The sequence below is a fragment of the Schistocerca americana genome, chromosome 3, assembly GCF_021461395.2.
Source record: "Schistocerca americana isolate TAMUIC-IGC-003095 chromosome 3, iqSchAmer2.1, whole genome shotgun sequence".
NCBI classification, from domain to species: domain Eukaryota; kingdom Metazoa; phylum Arthropoda; class Insecta; order Orthoptera; family Acrididae; genus Schistocerca; species Schistocerca americana.
The window spans coordinates 171,802,777-171,818,092 of NC_060121.1; the positions used below are offsets into that span (position 1 = coordinate 171,802,777).

Sequence of the window (15,316 nt, forward strand, 5' to 3'; positions counted from 1 at the left end):
TCACCGATACACCTGATTGGAGATACCGGTTTGGTAAATCACTCAGCCATTCTGTGTTAAGAAGTCCATAACTGCTTGCTGCACATCCTTGTTTGAAATGAATGGTCAGCCCTTCAAAGAATTTAAGGGAATGAAGGCATGAAAATCGCATGGGGAGAGATCACGTTTATAGAGTGTGTGCTCAAATGTCTCCCACTTGAGTTGGTGCTAACTTCTGCATTATGACATTTGCAACACACGAACATGTGTTATCACGAAGCGGCAGCACGCCTTGTTGCACCATTCCCCAACATTCATTTCTGACAGAAATGCTGCCCCATATACTTTCTTCATTCTCTGATGGATATCTATTTGTGTCTGCCCTTCAGCAGCTAAGAACACATTGGTCCTGTTTGGATGCACTTGTTAATAACATCGTCATAGTTCACATTTCTACGTGTAACACACACACACACACACACACACACACACACACACACACACACACACACACACGTGTCAGGAAGATATGAATGCCACACTAACACCTTGCCTACAAGGCAGATCTTGCATAGCAAATATGCTGCAGCAATGTCCTCAAATGGAAACTTTTTGATCGCCCCCTTACATCTACTTTGAAGGACACAAATAAGTTGGAAGATATCCATTATCAGAGAATGGAACCAGCTTAGAGAAAATAAAGCAATGCAAATACAAAATTAATAGTAGTGAGTGCATACACCAGTTATCACACACATACAGAAATGCAAATGGAGAGAAGTTTACCTGGTCCTGTGCCACTAGAAGGACTGGCCTGAGGAGACTGTGTCTCTCTGACAGGAATTTGCACGCACTTCTGACAAAGAACTTCTTTCCCTGTGTATGTTACTCGTTCTCCAGAAGGGAATGGTTGCCTGTTTAACAAAAGTGATAGAACATCATGGAATACATATTAGGTACTGTAATCATAAAAAGTAACATACTGCTTTGAAAACTCTTGTTCTTCAATGACTGCACCAGTAATGGCCAATAAGAATTACTCTCAAAAATGAATAACTTGAGTATTTTAGTCAACAAGATAACCACTAATTCATGTAAAAGTAAATCTGGTGCCACATGGATAGAGCACATATATTTTTGGTGTTTGTTAATTATATAAGTTGATGATGATAAAAAACAACTTCGGTAAAAACTGATATATTCCCTTACGTACAAATGTGGAATATCGGTAGTTAAAGCCTAAGACTCACCTGCAACGAGCGCATGTGAAACATTTTTGATGATAGGTATTTCCAAGGGCAGATACCACTTCACCCTCAACATATTTGCCACAGGTTGCACATTTAGTACCAAACTGACGCTGGTAATCATTTGTGCAGTAGTAACCTCCATCTTTGCAGAAAAAACCACCTTGGGCCAGTGAGTTCTCACAAACTGAAAGAAAATTAATCCATTTGAAATAGTCACCAGCGAATTTGTTTTAAATCACAAAACCTAAGTCCCAAAACAGCTAATAGTAAAGATCAGAAAAACTTTCCCCACATTAAACTTTTTTCTATTTTAAATTAATTAGATATCTGCGATCTGTATTTTCTTGCACTCTTTTGCACCATGTCTTATATTTTTGTTTGTTGGCTGACCACAGTGTCGTGTATCACTTCAGTACCCACAAACATTCAGACTGTTGCTTCAGTCTGAATTTCTCACATTTCTTCATTGTGTGTATGTAACCACGGAACAGTGCACGTGCTAATAGTGAAAACATTGTATTGTAATGGAGAATGTTATGCAGCAACTGTGAGATGTCTTTGCGAGCTTCTTGGCGGCAATAAAGCACGTAATGAATCAACTATTTGCAGACTTATAGCAAAGTTCAGTGAAATGGATGAAGTTCCAAAGAGCATCAAGAGCTCAAGGTGCCCTCATTCTGAGTGACCTGTGCTAACATAGTCGTGGTTTCTGACAGTGTGGCTTTTAGTCCAGTGAAGTTGGTTCCCATCTTTTGCTAAGAATAAGGCACAAGATATTCTTCAGCATGGTAAATACTATGGTATGCTCTCCATTTACCAACCTTACCGTATTCAATTAATGCAGGAGCTGAAAGAAGTCTATCATCAGAAAAGGTGATTTTTGCTCACTGGTTTCTGAGACGATGGTGGTTTTGTGAGGCACATCATCTTAAGTGACAAGGTGCTCTTCCACTTAAATAGATTTGTAAATAAAAGGAACTGCCCTATCTGGCAATCAGAAAATCCTTGAATGGTTCAAGAGAGGGAAATGCATCCACAGTGAGTGATAGTTTGGTGTGGTTTCTGTGTGAGAAATATCATCAGGCCTTATTTTTTTCAGAGACGTGAGGACAAGCTGTAATAGTTAACAGAAACTCAGAGCGTGTTATGATAGGAGATGTTTCATGGTATAATTTTGGTGGATTGGACGTTCAAAAGTTGTGATTATACCAGTATGGTTGCCACCTGTCACACTTCCTGCAAAACTATTGAGTCTCCACTAGCAGTTTTTGGATCACGTCATTTGATACAATGGTGACCAACAATGGTCACTAAGCTCATGTGATTTTTTTTTTCTTTAGGATTATCTTAAAACATTGGTGTATGTCTATAAACCTCTTAACGTTTATGAGTTAAAAGAGGGAATTCAATGTGTTATTCACAAAGTGTGAGGGGAGTCTTGTCAGGCAGTCACATACACTTCATAATTTGATTAAAAAAGTTGAAACTAGCTTAAGATTAATGTAAAAGAATCATGTACATAGTCAGCAATTTGTTGAAAATGTATTGTAATTGTAAACTAACTGACTCATTCTACTTCACAGTGAGACATCACTATCATCTATAGAACATGCAAATAGTTAAACTAGTCAGTGCAACCAGGGCACAAAAGTGCTCAATGAGCTCTACAAGAACATCTAGTAATGCTGTGAAAAGGCTTACACCTAAAATTATGAGAATATTTGCTTCAAGCAGAAAAGTCAAGGAAGTTTATTTCATACGATATACACTACTGGCCATTAAAATTGCTACACTATGAAGATGACGTGCTACAGACGCAAAATTTAACTGACAGGAAGAAGATGCTGTGATATGCAAATGATTAGCTTTTCAGAGCATTCACACAAGGTTGGCACCAATAGCGACACCTACAACGTGCTGACATGAGGAAAGTTTCCAACCGATTTCTCATACACAAACAGCAGTTGGCCGGCATCGCCTGGTGAAACGTTGTCGTGATGCCTTGTGTAAGGAGGAGAAATGCATACCATCACGTTTCAGACTTAGATAAAGGTCGAATTGTAGCCTATCGCGATTGCGGTTTTTCGTATCGCGACATTGCTGCTCGCGTTGGTCGAGATCCAATGACTGTTAGCAGAATATGGAATCGGTGGGTTCAGGAGGGTAATACGGAACGCCGTGCTGGATCCCAATGGCCTCGTATCACTAGCAGTCAAGATGACAGGCATCTTATCTCCATGGCTGTAACAGATTGTGCAGCCACGTCTCGATCCCTGAGTCAACAGATGAGGACGTTTGCAAGACAACAACCATCTACACGAACAGTTCGACGACGCTTGCAGCAGCTCAGAGACCATGGCTGTGGTTACCCTTGATGCTGCATCACAGACAGGATCGCCTGCGATGGTGTACTCAACGACGAAACTGGGTGCACGAATAGCAAAACCTCATTTTTTCGGATGAATCCAGGTTCTGTTTACAGCATCATGATGGTCGCATCCGTGTTTGCCAACATCATGGTGAACGCACATTGGAAGCATGTATTCGTCATCGGTAGGGTGACCAGATGTCCGGATTAATCCAGACATGTCCTGCTTTTTAGCTCTTTGTCTGGGGTCCGGGCGGATTTTTACAGTGTCCGGCTTTTTAGCAAAGTTGAATGTAATACAGTTAAATTTACAATTTGTCCCGTTCTATTGCTCTTTTCTTAAATACTTTAACTATTGGCACAGCCTTCGCCATAAACACACACGAAGGCGGTGTTAGTGGGTGGCACCAGGATCAAGAATATTTTCTCCAATTACCACACAGTGGACTGATGAGAGGAATAGATTAAACCTTGAATCAGTGAAAGGTCTGTTGATGATCCAATATAATTTAAAAGAATTTTCATGTGTGTCATTTTACAATTATCTGTTAAGTAAGCCTACATTTCTGCAAAAAATTGTTTCTTCCGAGAAGTATCAATAATTGTTAAGGAATGTCTGTAATGTCTATAAATAATAAACTCATTAATTTAAACTGAACGTATGTTTGTGGTGAATACTGCAGATGAGGATACCACCCATTAGCTTTCGACAAGTCACATGAAAGTAGCCAATCAGGAGTGGCGTTTAGTCAGCCGACTTTGTTAAATCTTAAAACTACGCGTAAATATAAAAACCACTGATGCTACACTGTCATCACAATCAATGTTTTTAATTTAAAATAAAAAAAAAATATTGCTCTGGTAATCACCACCTGACCACCAGTAACAATTAACTACTAGTTTTACCGGTAATTCCCGGCAGTCACGTGACTTGTCCAAAGCTGACGGGTGGTATCCTAATCTGCAGTTGACCCGTTTGATGTGTCCTGTTTTTTTTCTTCCTTTTTCCTCCTTTTTGAAGCTGTTTGTTCTCCTTTTTAAACAATTGCACCTGGTCACCCTAGTCATCGCCATACTGGCGTATCACCCGACATGAAGGTATGGGGTGCCATCGGTTACCATCTCGGTCACCCCTTGTTCGCATTGATGGCACTTTGAGCAGTGGACGTTACATTTCAAATGTGTTACAACCCGTGGCTCTACCCTTCATTCATCCCTGGGAAACCGTACATATCAGCAGGATAATGCACGAACACATGTTGCAGGTCCTGTACGGACCTTTCTGGATACAGAAAATGTTCGACTGCTGCCCTGGTCAGCACATTCTCCAGATCTCGCACCAATTGAAAACGTCTGGTCAATGGTGGCCAAGCAACTGGCTCGTCACAATACGCCAGCCACTTCTCTTGATTAACTGTGGTATCGTGTCAAAGCTGCATGGGCAGCTGCACCTGTACATGCCATCCAAGCTGTTTGACACAATGCTCAGGCGTATCAAGGCCGTTATTACGGCCAGAGGTGGTTGTTCTGGGTACTGATTTCTCAGGATCTATGCAACCCAAATTGCGTGAAAATGTAATCACATGTCAGTTCTAGTATAATATATTTGTCCAATGAATACCCGTTTATCATCTGCATTTCTTCTTAGTGTAACAATTTTAATGGCCAGTAGTGTACCTCCTACACACTGACTACAACAATAAAATTAAGAGTAGTGTTGCCTGTAGCAAGGAATTCTGACATGCTATCTTCCTGCACACCTTTCATGAATGGCACGGGAAGGGATGAAGAGTTTGGAGAAAGTGTGTGTGTGTGTGTGTGTGTGTGTGTGTGTGTGTGTGTGGGGGGGGGGGGGGGGGGGGGTGATTTATACCAGTACATCGATATAGATGATCTACTGATCTGCAGATGGATGGATGCCTGTGCACAGCAGCAGCATTTGCAAACATATATTGTGACAAAGTCAAAAACATTTGAAGTCTAAGGATTAATACATTTTTTAACTTCTTTAGTTTCAGCTGCTTACGTTTTCCAAATTCCTTTTCCAGAGAACAGAATAATACAGACAGTCAAATTTTATATTTTAGCTTCAGTTTTCAGTTGGCTCCAAATATACAGGGTGAACATTTACATCACCATAAAACTTAGGGATAGTTTCTAAAATGTGGTATAAGGGACTAGTGACTCCAGTGGCTCATTACGAAGTAATGATTTAATTCTGATTTATTTGTTTCGTCACACCAATTAGGCCTACCTTTGTTTCTGTCAAATATTTTTACAACAGTGAAAAATCCTGTAATATGCAATCGCCAAAACACAGAAGGATCTAGGTTGTCATAGGCAGCTATGTACAGATGCAAAAGTATTGTGAAGTGTTGCCATCACCCTGCAGGGCGACACCTTATCACAGTGTCATGGTGCTGCTCTTCCACTGTGTTCAGTGAACCCATACATGATGTGCATACTGGCCAACCTATTCATTCTGCTGTATACAATTATCACACACGGAAAACGATCCCAAGACATAGTCAGTCAGCACTAAATGCAAGCCTGAGGGTGAAGAGTAAAGTGAGAATTTTGTTTCCATACAAGACACAAAGTTATTACTGTCGACATTTACATTGCTGTGCAGATACTTTCAATGCAATACAGATACAAATGCCGCAGTTTGCACGAAAATGCTATGAGACGACGTGGCCATTTGGATGCACTTTAATAAGTTTCTGATGTCTTGATCACACTTTTTATTATTTCCAAAATCACCTTCAAGGTTTCACCGTTCTGTCATTTTCAAAGGCTATAAAATACAACATAACACTGGTATCAAAAGATATGAAAATATGTTACATTTCACCACTGATTAGAGACAAAGTATAAGGAGCAGAATATGACTTTCTAGCTTACCAGTGTTAGGTCAATCAAATAAAACTGTTCATTCGATACACTGTACCACGTCAACATTATCAATCATGAGACAAGAGCAAACTGCTACCAAGTGACACATTGGAAACAAGTGGACTAAACCACTAGGTAGTGCTGGATACATGGTACACACTGCATTTGCTTGTTTACAACTGCATTCTCATTGTTACTTCGTATGAAACAATTTCATCAGTAGACAATTCATGAACATCACATTACACTGTCTTACAAAAAGGTTTTTCTTCACAAAACAACATGTAACAGATCTTTAAAGTGGTCAAAAATATGAGGGTTGGAACTTAAACAGTGGTAACTATTTATTCACAACTGATACAAAACAGTTACATGTTTGCACCTGTTACTGTCCTTCAAAGTAATCACCAGCGTTGTGTAGAACCTGTTACCAGCGATGTGGAAAGCTTAGTATACCGTTACCAGAGCCTGTTCTGTTGGTGGTGTGAATGGAGTGGTCGACTGCTTGTCGAATCTCTAGAACAGTTCTGAAGTGAATGCCACGAAGTGGCTCCTTCATCTTCAGAATCAAACCAAAGTCACAAGGACTCACGTCTGGTGAATATGTTGGATGGTACAGTACCTCCTAGTCCCATCGACTGAACAGAGCAGCCACCTTGCGCATTGTCGTGCAAAATGATAGATGGGTTGCGCAGAAAGTGTCGCCGCTTCTTTCGCAAAGCTGGTCACAGGTGATGCTCCAAAAATGAACAGTAATACAACTTAAGTCCTTGTGACTTTGATTTGATTCTGAAGATAAAGGAACCACTTCGTGGCATTCACTTCAGAGCTGTTCCAGAGATTCAACAGGCAGTAGACTGCTCCATTCGGAACATCAACAGAACAGACTCTGCTAACGGTATACTACACCTTCCACATTGCTGGCAACAGGTTCTATACAACGCTGGCGACTACTCTGAAGGACAGTAACAGGTCCAAACATGTAACTATTTTGTATCGACTGTGAATAAATAGTTGCCACTATTTTAAGTTCCAACCCTCGTAATACACTGGAGGAGTCCGCTGAGTGGTGCCAGGGTACATGAGGCCATTGTCCGATAAACAATTTTTGACAACTTACGGCATATAAATTACTATCATCAGTGAAAGTTCACAAATACAAATTTTAGGAATTTACAGTGTCTAGAACTACCAACTGAGGCTTGCAGCACTCACTTATGAAGAACAGGCGGTGTTCTTGTATTGCTATTTCCGCTAATGGGAGCAAATCCTTATATTCAGGAAATTCAAACAATTGGAGAAGGCACCGTCTTGAAACCCCATACATCAGTTCCATCAATATGTCGCCTCCAGCAAGTAGTCTAGATGCTCAATGACAATGAAGGAGGTCTGTCCAGTCAGCTAACATGGAGATGGCCAACTCGAAGTTTGAAAGAGTTATGAAACTCATTCAGGAAATAATCGAACAAAGGCAAGACTTGAATAACTACAATCTTTAAATGCTCATCTGAGCAATAATTGGATAATGACTTGAATGAAAGTACACTACTCCAGATTGCAAAATCCCATGGAGGGAGGTACACGACTAAGTATGAGTGCAAACAGAGCCAGAGTGAATATTACAAGTCCAGGCCCTGTGCCTGACCTACACAGACTGCTGTCTGTACTGAACTCTCCCAATACACACCACCACCTCTGCTTTTATACTGTGAGGTAGGCTACATCGCCTCTTCCACACTGTCGCATCCCGCTTCCACTTTGATGGGGGCTCGAGTGACCAAATATGGTCATTGCCAACACACTGCCATGTCTTGCGGCTCTCTAAGTGAGCCAATGTGATACACTGTGAACCTAAGTAACATTTCTGGCCAATGCCAAACAAATGCCCTTCCTGTGGCATCTGATTTGTACTCTTGAGTACTTTCCAGAAAACTTATTCCTTCTTGCTGCTGTTATGTTGCCTTTCAGGCATCACACTTTTTAAATATGCGACAAATGATATATGGCAACCATCCCAGGCAGCCGTATCAAATTAAAACTCCTTAAACCCCAAACATCAGTTTAACTAAAGCACCACCCAAAATACTTAAACTGAGTTTAGCATTATATGGAAGTGAAAAGTATGTAATAGATAATACAGTCAAACAATAATGTAATATTTTAAAACATGGTGCTACAGAAAAATGTTACAGACCAAATGGGAAGATCAAGTAGCTAATGGACACAAAATCAGTCTGTGGCACTAAATAAAATAACCAATTGTTAGGGCACTTCCTTTAAGGAACAATTAATTTGGTTATGACAGAAAATGTGTATGGAAGAGGCGGTTGCAAAAACTGCAGAGGGAGACCAACATTTGATAACAGAAAGTATCTTTAAAAAGATGTATACTACAGTAGTCCTGCAGATATAAAAAGACATGTGTTACTCAAATTAGTGTATAGAGCAGCATCAAGCAAGATTCCACAACAATGACTGCAAATGTTGACGACCGTGACAACATACTATTTTTGCTTTCACAGACTACGAATATAAATCAGAAAATTACCAAGATAGCTAATACAATGCCTGACAAAAAAGAGAGGTGCCCAGAATTGATGATCAGATGTCTATGTACAGGGTTATTACAAATGATTGAAGCGATTTCACAGCTCTACAATAACTTTATTATTTGAGATATTTTCACAATGCTTTGCACACATATACAAAAACTCAAAAAGTTTTTTTAGGCATTCACAAATGTTCGATATGTACCCCTTTAGTGATTCGGCAGACATCAAGCCGATAATCAAGTTCCTTCCACACTCGGCGCAGCATGTCCCCATCAATGAGTTTGAAAGCATCGTTGATGCGAGCTCGCAGTTCTGGCATGTTTCTCGGTAGAGGAGGTTTAAACACTGAATCTTTCACATAACCCCACAGAAAGAAATCACATGGGGTTAAGTCGGGAGAGCGTGGAGGCCATGACATGAATTGCTGATCATGATCTCCACCACGACCAATCCATCGGTTTTCCAATCTCCTGTTTAAGAAATGCCGAACACCATGATGGAAGTGCAGTGGAGCACCATCCTGTTGAAAGATGAAGTCGGCGCTGTCGGTCTCCAGTTGTGGCATGAGCCAATTTTCCATCATGTCCAGATACACGTGTCCTGTAACGTTTTTTTCACAGAAGAAAAAGGGGCCGTAAACTTTAAACTGTGAGATTGCACAAAACACGTTAACTTTTGGTGAATTGCGAATTTGCTGCATGAATGCGTGAGGATTCTCTACCGCCCAGATTCGCACATTGTGTCTGTTCACTTCACCATTAAGAAAAAATGTTGCTTTATCAATGAAAACAAGTTTCGCACTGAACGCATCCTCTTCCATGAGCTGTTGCAACCACGCCGAAAATTCAAAGCGTTTGACTTTGTCATCGGGTGTCAGGGCTTGTAGCAATTGTAAACGGTAAGGCTTCTGCTTTAGCCTTTTCCGTAAGATTTTCCAAACCGTCGGCTGTGGTACGTTTAGTTCCCTACTTGCTTTATTCGTCGACCTCTGCGGGCTACGCGTGAAACTTGCCTGCACGCGTTCAACCGTTTCCTCGCTCACTGCAGGCCGACCCGTTGATTTCCCCTTACAGAGGCATCCAGAAGCTTTAAACTGCGCATAACATCGCCGAATGGAGTTAGCAGTTGGTGGATCTTTGTTGAACTTCATCCTGAAGTGTCGTTGCACTGTTATGACTGACTGATGTGAGTGCATTTCTAGCACGACATACGCTTTCTCGGCTCCTGTCGCCATTTTGTCTCACTGCGCTCTCGAGCGCTCTGGCGGCAGAAACCTGAAGTGCGGCTTCAGCCGAACAAAACTTTATGAGTTTTTCTACGTATTTGTAGTGTGTCGTGACCATATGTCAATGAATGGAGCTACAGTGAATTTATGAAATCGCTTCAATCATTTGTAATAGCCCTGTACCTTTATACACATACAAACCATCAGTGGGTACATAAATGATTCTAGACAAACCTCTACTTGACAGGTAGAACGGCCAGCAGAGTTCATTAGTGCTGGTTGTGTCTAATGTTTTTTACCAGGTCTGGTAATGTATATAAGGAGTGTGAACTGCATGAGATGTTGAGTGATCACTGTAAAGGACACGGAAATGCCGCATACTCAGGTGAGACAGCATTATCGACACCTGACAAGAGTTTGAAAGGAGCCTCATTATGGGTCTCCACTTGGCCAACTGGTCGTTCACTATACAGATCTGTGGGGCATTTATATGTGACAGTAGCTCGATGCTGGACTGCGTGGAAACCTGAGGCCAGACATATTCATTGAAAAGGTTCTGGTCGATCGAGCCTAATCATTACAAAGGAGGACTGGTATACTGTAAACCAAGCACACCATAACCACTTCGCATTGGTGCCTGCCATCTGAGAATAAGCAAGGAACTCCCAGTTACATTCTGTGTCATCCTGTACCATTGATTGGAGACTAGCAGCAGTGGGACTAGAGCATCAATGTCTCATAAGCAGTCCGACATTAACACCACAATAAAAATGGCTGCATTTGGAATAGTGCCATGATTAGAAAGCATGTACTGTTAAAGAATGGCATCACACTAGTTCAGTAATTAATCACAGTCCTGCACTACCCTGGATGGTGAATGACTGTCATCAGCTAGTATGTCAGCAACCGGTGAGAGCTCCAATTTTCAGAATGTTTTGGAAGGGCAAAACAGTGAAAATTCTGTGTGTCACAATAGGAGGAGCCATTGGGTACGATTTCTGATCATGACGGGAACTCTTTATGGCACAACTGTATGTCACGGACATCCTGTGTCTTTGTATGTTTCCTTTCATGCGACAGCACCGAAGTGGCATTTTTCAACAGGAAAATGCTTATCCACATATGGCACGTGTCTCTATGGACTGTCCGCATGATGTCAATATACTCCCGCGGCCAGCACGATCTCCAGATCTGCCCCCAGTAGAACACATGTGTGACCAGCTTGGACACCATCTGTGTCTCTATGCCAGTATATAGTATATCAAACAAAAGTTAGGGACCAGTTTGCACCAGGAGAGGATACAACAGCTATATGAGAACCGTTCCAAATGAAGCAGTTCACACATTCAGGCTACAGAGGGTGCAACATCAGGCTGGTAAGTGGACACATGCTGCAAAATTTTTTATAAATCTGACTTGATGTTGTACTCACTGAAATAACATCACATATCCTCTCAAACACTGAAGTTTCAGTCATTTCCTCCTCTCTTCTGGGTGATTAACTTTATTTTATCATGCAGTGTATTTTGAAGCAAAAGTGCTCCCCTGGTAATATTAAGAACCTACATGTGAGGTAAGATTTAATTTTGCACTTAGGACAAGTTTTTGGGAGACAACATTCCATTCAAACATATTCCTGAGACAAGAAGTACAATAATGTAAGTTAAAAGTTTTGTATTTCTAGTTGTAAGTTTAATACTTAGAGCATGGTAATGATGCTGGCTTGAATTTTTTTAATTTTAAGAACTACACAAAGCCTGTACCAAATGATTGTGGACCAATTCCACTGCTCCATTTTCAAAGAAATATATTGCAATTTTATAATTATAAAATTGATACATCTAAAATTTGCTATGTAAGTACGAGAAAAAATATGTACAATTATCACTTTTACAGAATATTTTTAATTCTTCATTTTACTAAATGAATACTTTACTAAGCATTTTACACCAGAGAAAAACATTATTTTTTCATGTATAAACACACTGGCCTTAGAAGAATGAAGATTAGAGTTCAACACCCTGTTGACAGTGCGATCATCAGAGCATAAGCTTGGATTACGAAAGGGTAGGGAAAGAAATTGGCCTTGCCCTTTTTCTAGGGATCCCTTCCAGCATTTGCCTGGAGTGATGTAGGGAAACCATGGAAAACCTAAATATGCATGGCCAGTATCTAAACCACTGTCTTCATGAATGAGATTCTAGTGTGCTAACCACTTACACAACTGGTTGGTCTTATTGCCCATAGAGGTAACAAGTATAAATTATGTCTCATTAACAATCTGTAATAGATTTGTATCATAAAAAATTGGGCATTGCTTAAATAATTTAGATTCACATTGGGCTTTTCCACAGGATTAGTTGTTTTGTGACTATTTGATAAAATCATATGTTTTTAAGATTATTATTGATCTTGCATAATTTGATGACAAATATATTTCCCCAGGCTAAACGAAAGGTTAATTTTAGTGGTAGCTAATGTTATTTCTAGATAAAAAAAAATATGTGCAATTTACAGCCATTTATGTTCTTTTTGCCCCACTTCAAGTAATGTTTTTCACTTTATACTCTGTACACAAGAATTACAAACTGCTGATCAATTGGTATCAGGTTTCAATTTAATTTTGAGAGCGAACGAGTTGTTAAGCAAACTTGTTTTTTGGAGTAACAATATTAAAAATGAGAGTTAAGATACTAATTTGGAAGAAAATCTGAGTACTGAACAGATTTATAAGTATCTTAGACATGTTGCACATGTGTAGCTCAGAGTTTTCATTCATGTTGTGCTAGAGTATTGCAATTACAGTCAGTTGATTAGCAGACTGAAAGAAATAATATATTATTGAGTGGTTGAAAAGAGTATACCATACGAATGTGTGTGTGTGTGTGTGTGTGTGTGTGTGTGTGTGTGTGTGTGTTTTCAGAGCACTCACTCTTACACTTATTAGTGCCTTTCGATGCCATTTTTTGTGAACAGTTTCTTTTGAGTGGGTGTCACTCAAAGTGATATTGCTTATCTGGCACTCCTTACTTCATATTGGCATGATAGATTCTTTAAAAAAAAATGGGAACCTGGAAATAATTGATATTCCTGACTGTAGCTGATCATCCTGGAAATACGATAATCTGATCATCTGTAGGAGTCACAGTCCACAACATAAGTTTTAAATCTTCGATTCAGCTTCAAATATTCCCAAGGTTTTGCTCCATGTCTGATTTGGTCCCACTCTAAAACCTGGGCAGGTACACAGCAGAAATACAAAAATTATTTTTCGTTCTTCTATTGTGCAATTTTCTTTTATTACTACAAACAAATGGAGTAAATGTACTGGGATGTGAGTGCTAAGAATTCAAAGCTATTTGATGTAATATGTACAATTATCACCTTTACAGAATATTTTTAATCCTTCATTTTACTAAATGAATACTTTACTTATTTTTAACTGCACATCATAGAAGATAATTCAGAAATGCAATAGGGAGTGAAAGCATGAAAAGAGCCAACACACTGTCCCGAGATCAAGAGAGAGAAATACTTCTGAGTGGAAAATCATGTTGAAATGAGTTTTTTTTATTAGTTTATCTCTGGGTTGATTCAATTTTATTTTGTTGCCCTGCTGAACTCCACGGAGCTGAAAATTAGTATGTGTCTTTGGTAGTGGCTGGTTATTTCTCTTTTTAGAAATTGTATGATGTTAGTCTTTGTGAGAGTAAGACTTTAAATGTTTCATGTTTACCAGGTGCTGGCCTGTTCAGCTATCAAATGGTTTGTCTTTGGTAAGACTGAGATAGTGTCCTTCATTTGTTTGTACGACCTGCAACTGATGTCACTTTCTAAACTATCTAATAAAATGCAGACATGTACATCAACCACATGGACACCACAGGGACATTTAAATAGTTAGTCACATGATAGCATTAAAGACAATTTCAAAGCTGATACTATTTCAAAGCTGATACTATTTCCAAATCCAAGCAACGAGTACTCACCAATGCATTTGAAACAGGAAATGTGAAAATATTTATCCTGGACTCTGAGAACTTCTCCAGAACACTTCTTCTTACAGTTGTGACAAAATGTTTTGCCTGAAAACAGTAAAAAAAAAAGAGTATGAGTATCACAGTACAGTCAACAAAATGAGAAACATTTGAATCTATACCACAGTAACAGTTGCCAATGACAGTAATCTATACTGTCTGGTGACTGCAATGTTGTGTTGTTAAAGTACACAGAATTTCCACTCCAGTGTGTTTTACATGTCTTTAACCAACCAAAAATACTGAACTTCAATGAACTGGGAAATCAGTCACAGACAAAAATGCTTTCAAAACTTGGTATTTCTACATCAAGCAAAATTAAGGAGAGAACTGAAGAAAACGATGACTACTTCCTCTAGCCCCTTCCTCTGTTCTAAAACGATGACTACTTCCTCTAGCCCCTTCCTCTGTTCTATCACAGAATGAAATTCATGCTTCGAAGAACTATTAGGTATGTACACCTTTTCTTTGTGTCAGCTTGCTAATCACATATCTTTTCTCCCATACTTTGACTGTTACTAGAGTTCATAGATCCTTTTCCACCTAGAATTTAAATGTAAGGGCTTCCTTGTACAGCTGAGTTGTTACTTCAACTGAGACAAGCTACTGGAAGAGGCTTTAATAGTATGCACGGCATTAGTTTGTGTACTACATGAAATCTTAGCTAACATTATTATGGAACTTATGAACTAGTACTTGGAGCAAGTCTTATATGATGAGCTCACTGTCCATTGATAAAAATAATACGCTTAAACACTGGAATACACTACATAAAAATTCAGTGTACATCCTTGAATGTAACAGTTTCAAATACACATCTCAACAGATCAAATATTTTTAATATATTCAACGTCTCAAATGATGTTGCATAAAATCATAATAAGAAAGGCTACTAGCACCTTTATTACAATGTTCAGTTTCAATATCAAGATGTCATCCACATTAGACTGTCACTTCAGCTTCGAAAATTGTGACAGAAGTGCGAATACAGCACATCACCCCCCCCCCCC

The 15,316-nt window shown here is 39.5% G+C and overlaps 1 protein-coding gene across 7 annotated transcripts in view; it reads right to left on the minus strand.

The window, feature by feature from the left end:
• LOC124605610 (actin-binding LIM protein 2) overlaps positions 1-15,316 on the minus strand; it is a 345,173-nt gene that overhangs the window by 117,266 nt on the left and 212,591 nt on the right. For all 7 annotated transcript variants that reach the window (XM_047137409.1, XM_047137411.1, XM_047137408.1 and 4 more), the window contains 3 exons: positions 14,259-14,354; positions 1,230-1,413; positions 766-893 (listed from right to left, as the gene is read on the minus strand). In XM_047137409.1, the coding sequence (XP_046993365.1) occupies positions 766-893; positions 1,230-1,413; positions 14,259-14,354 (408 nt within the window). The remainder of the gene's footprint in view (positions 1-765; positions 894-1,229; positions 1,414-14,258; positions 14,355-15,316) is intronic.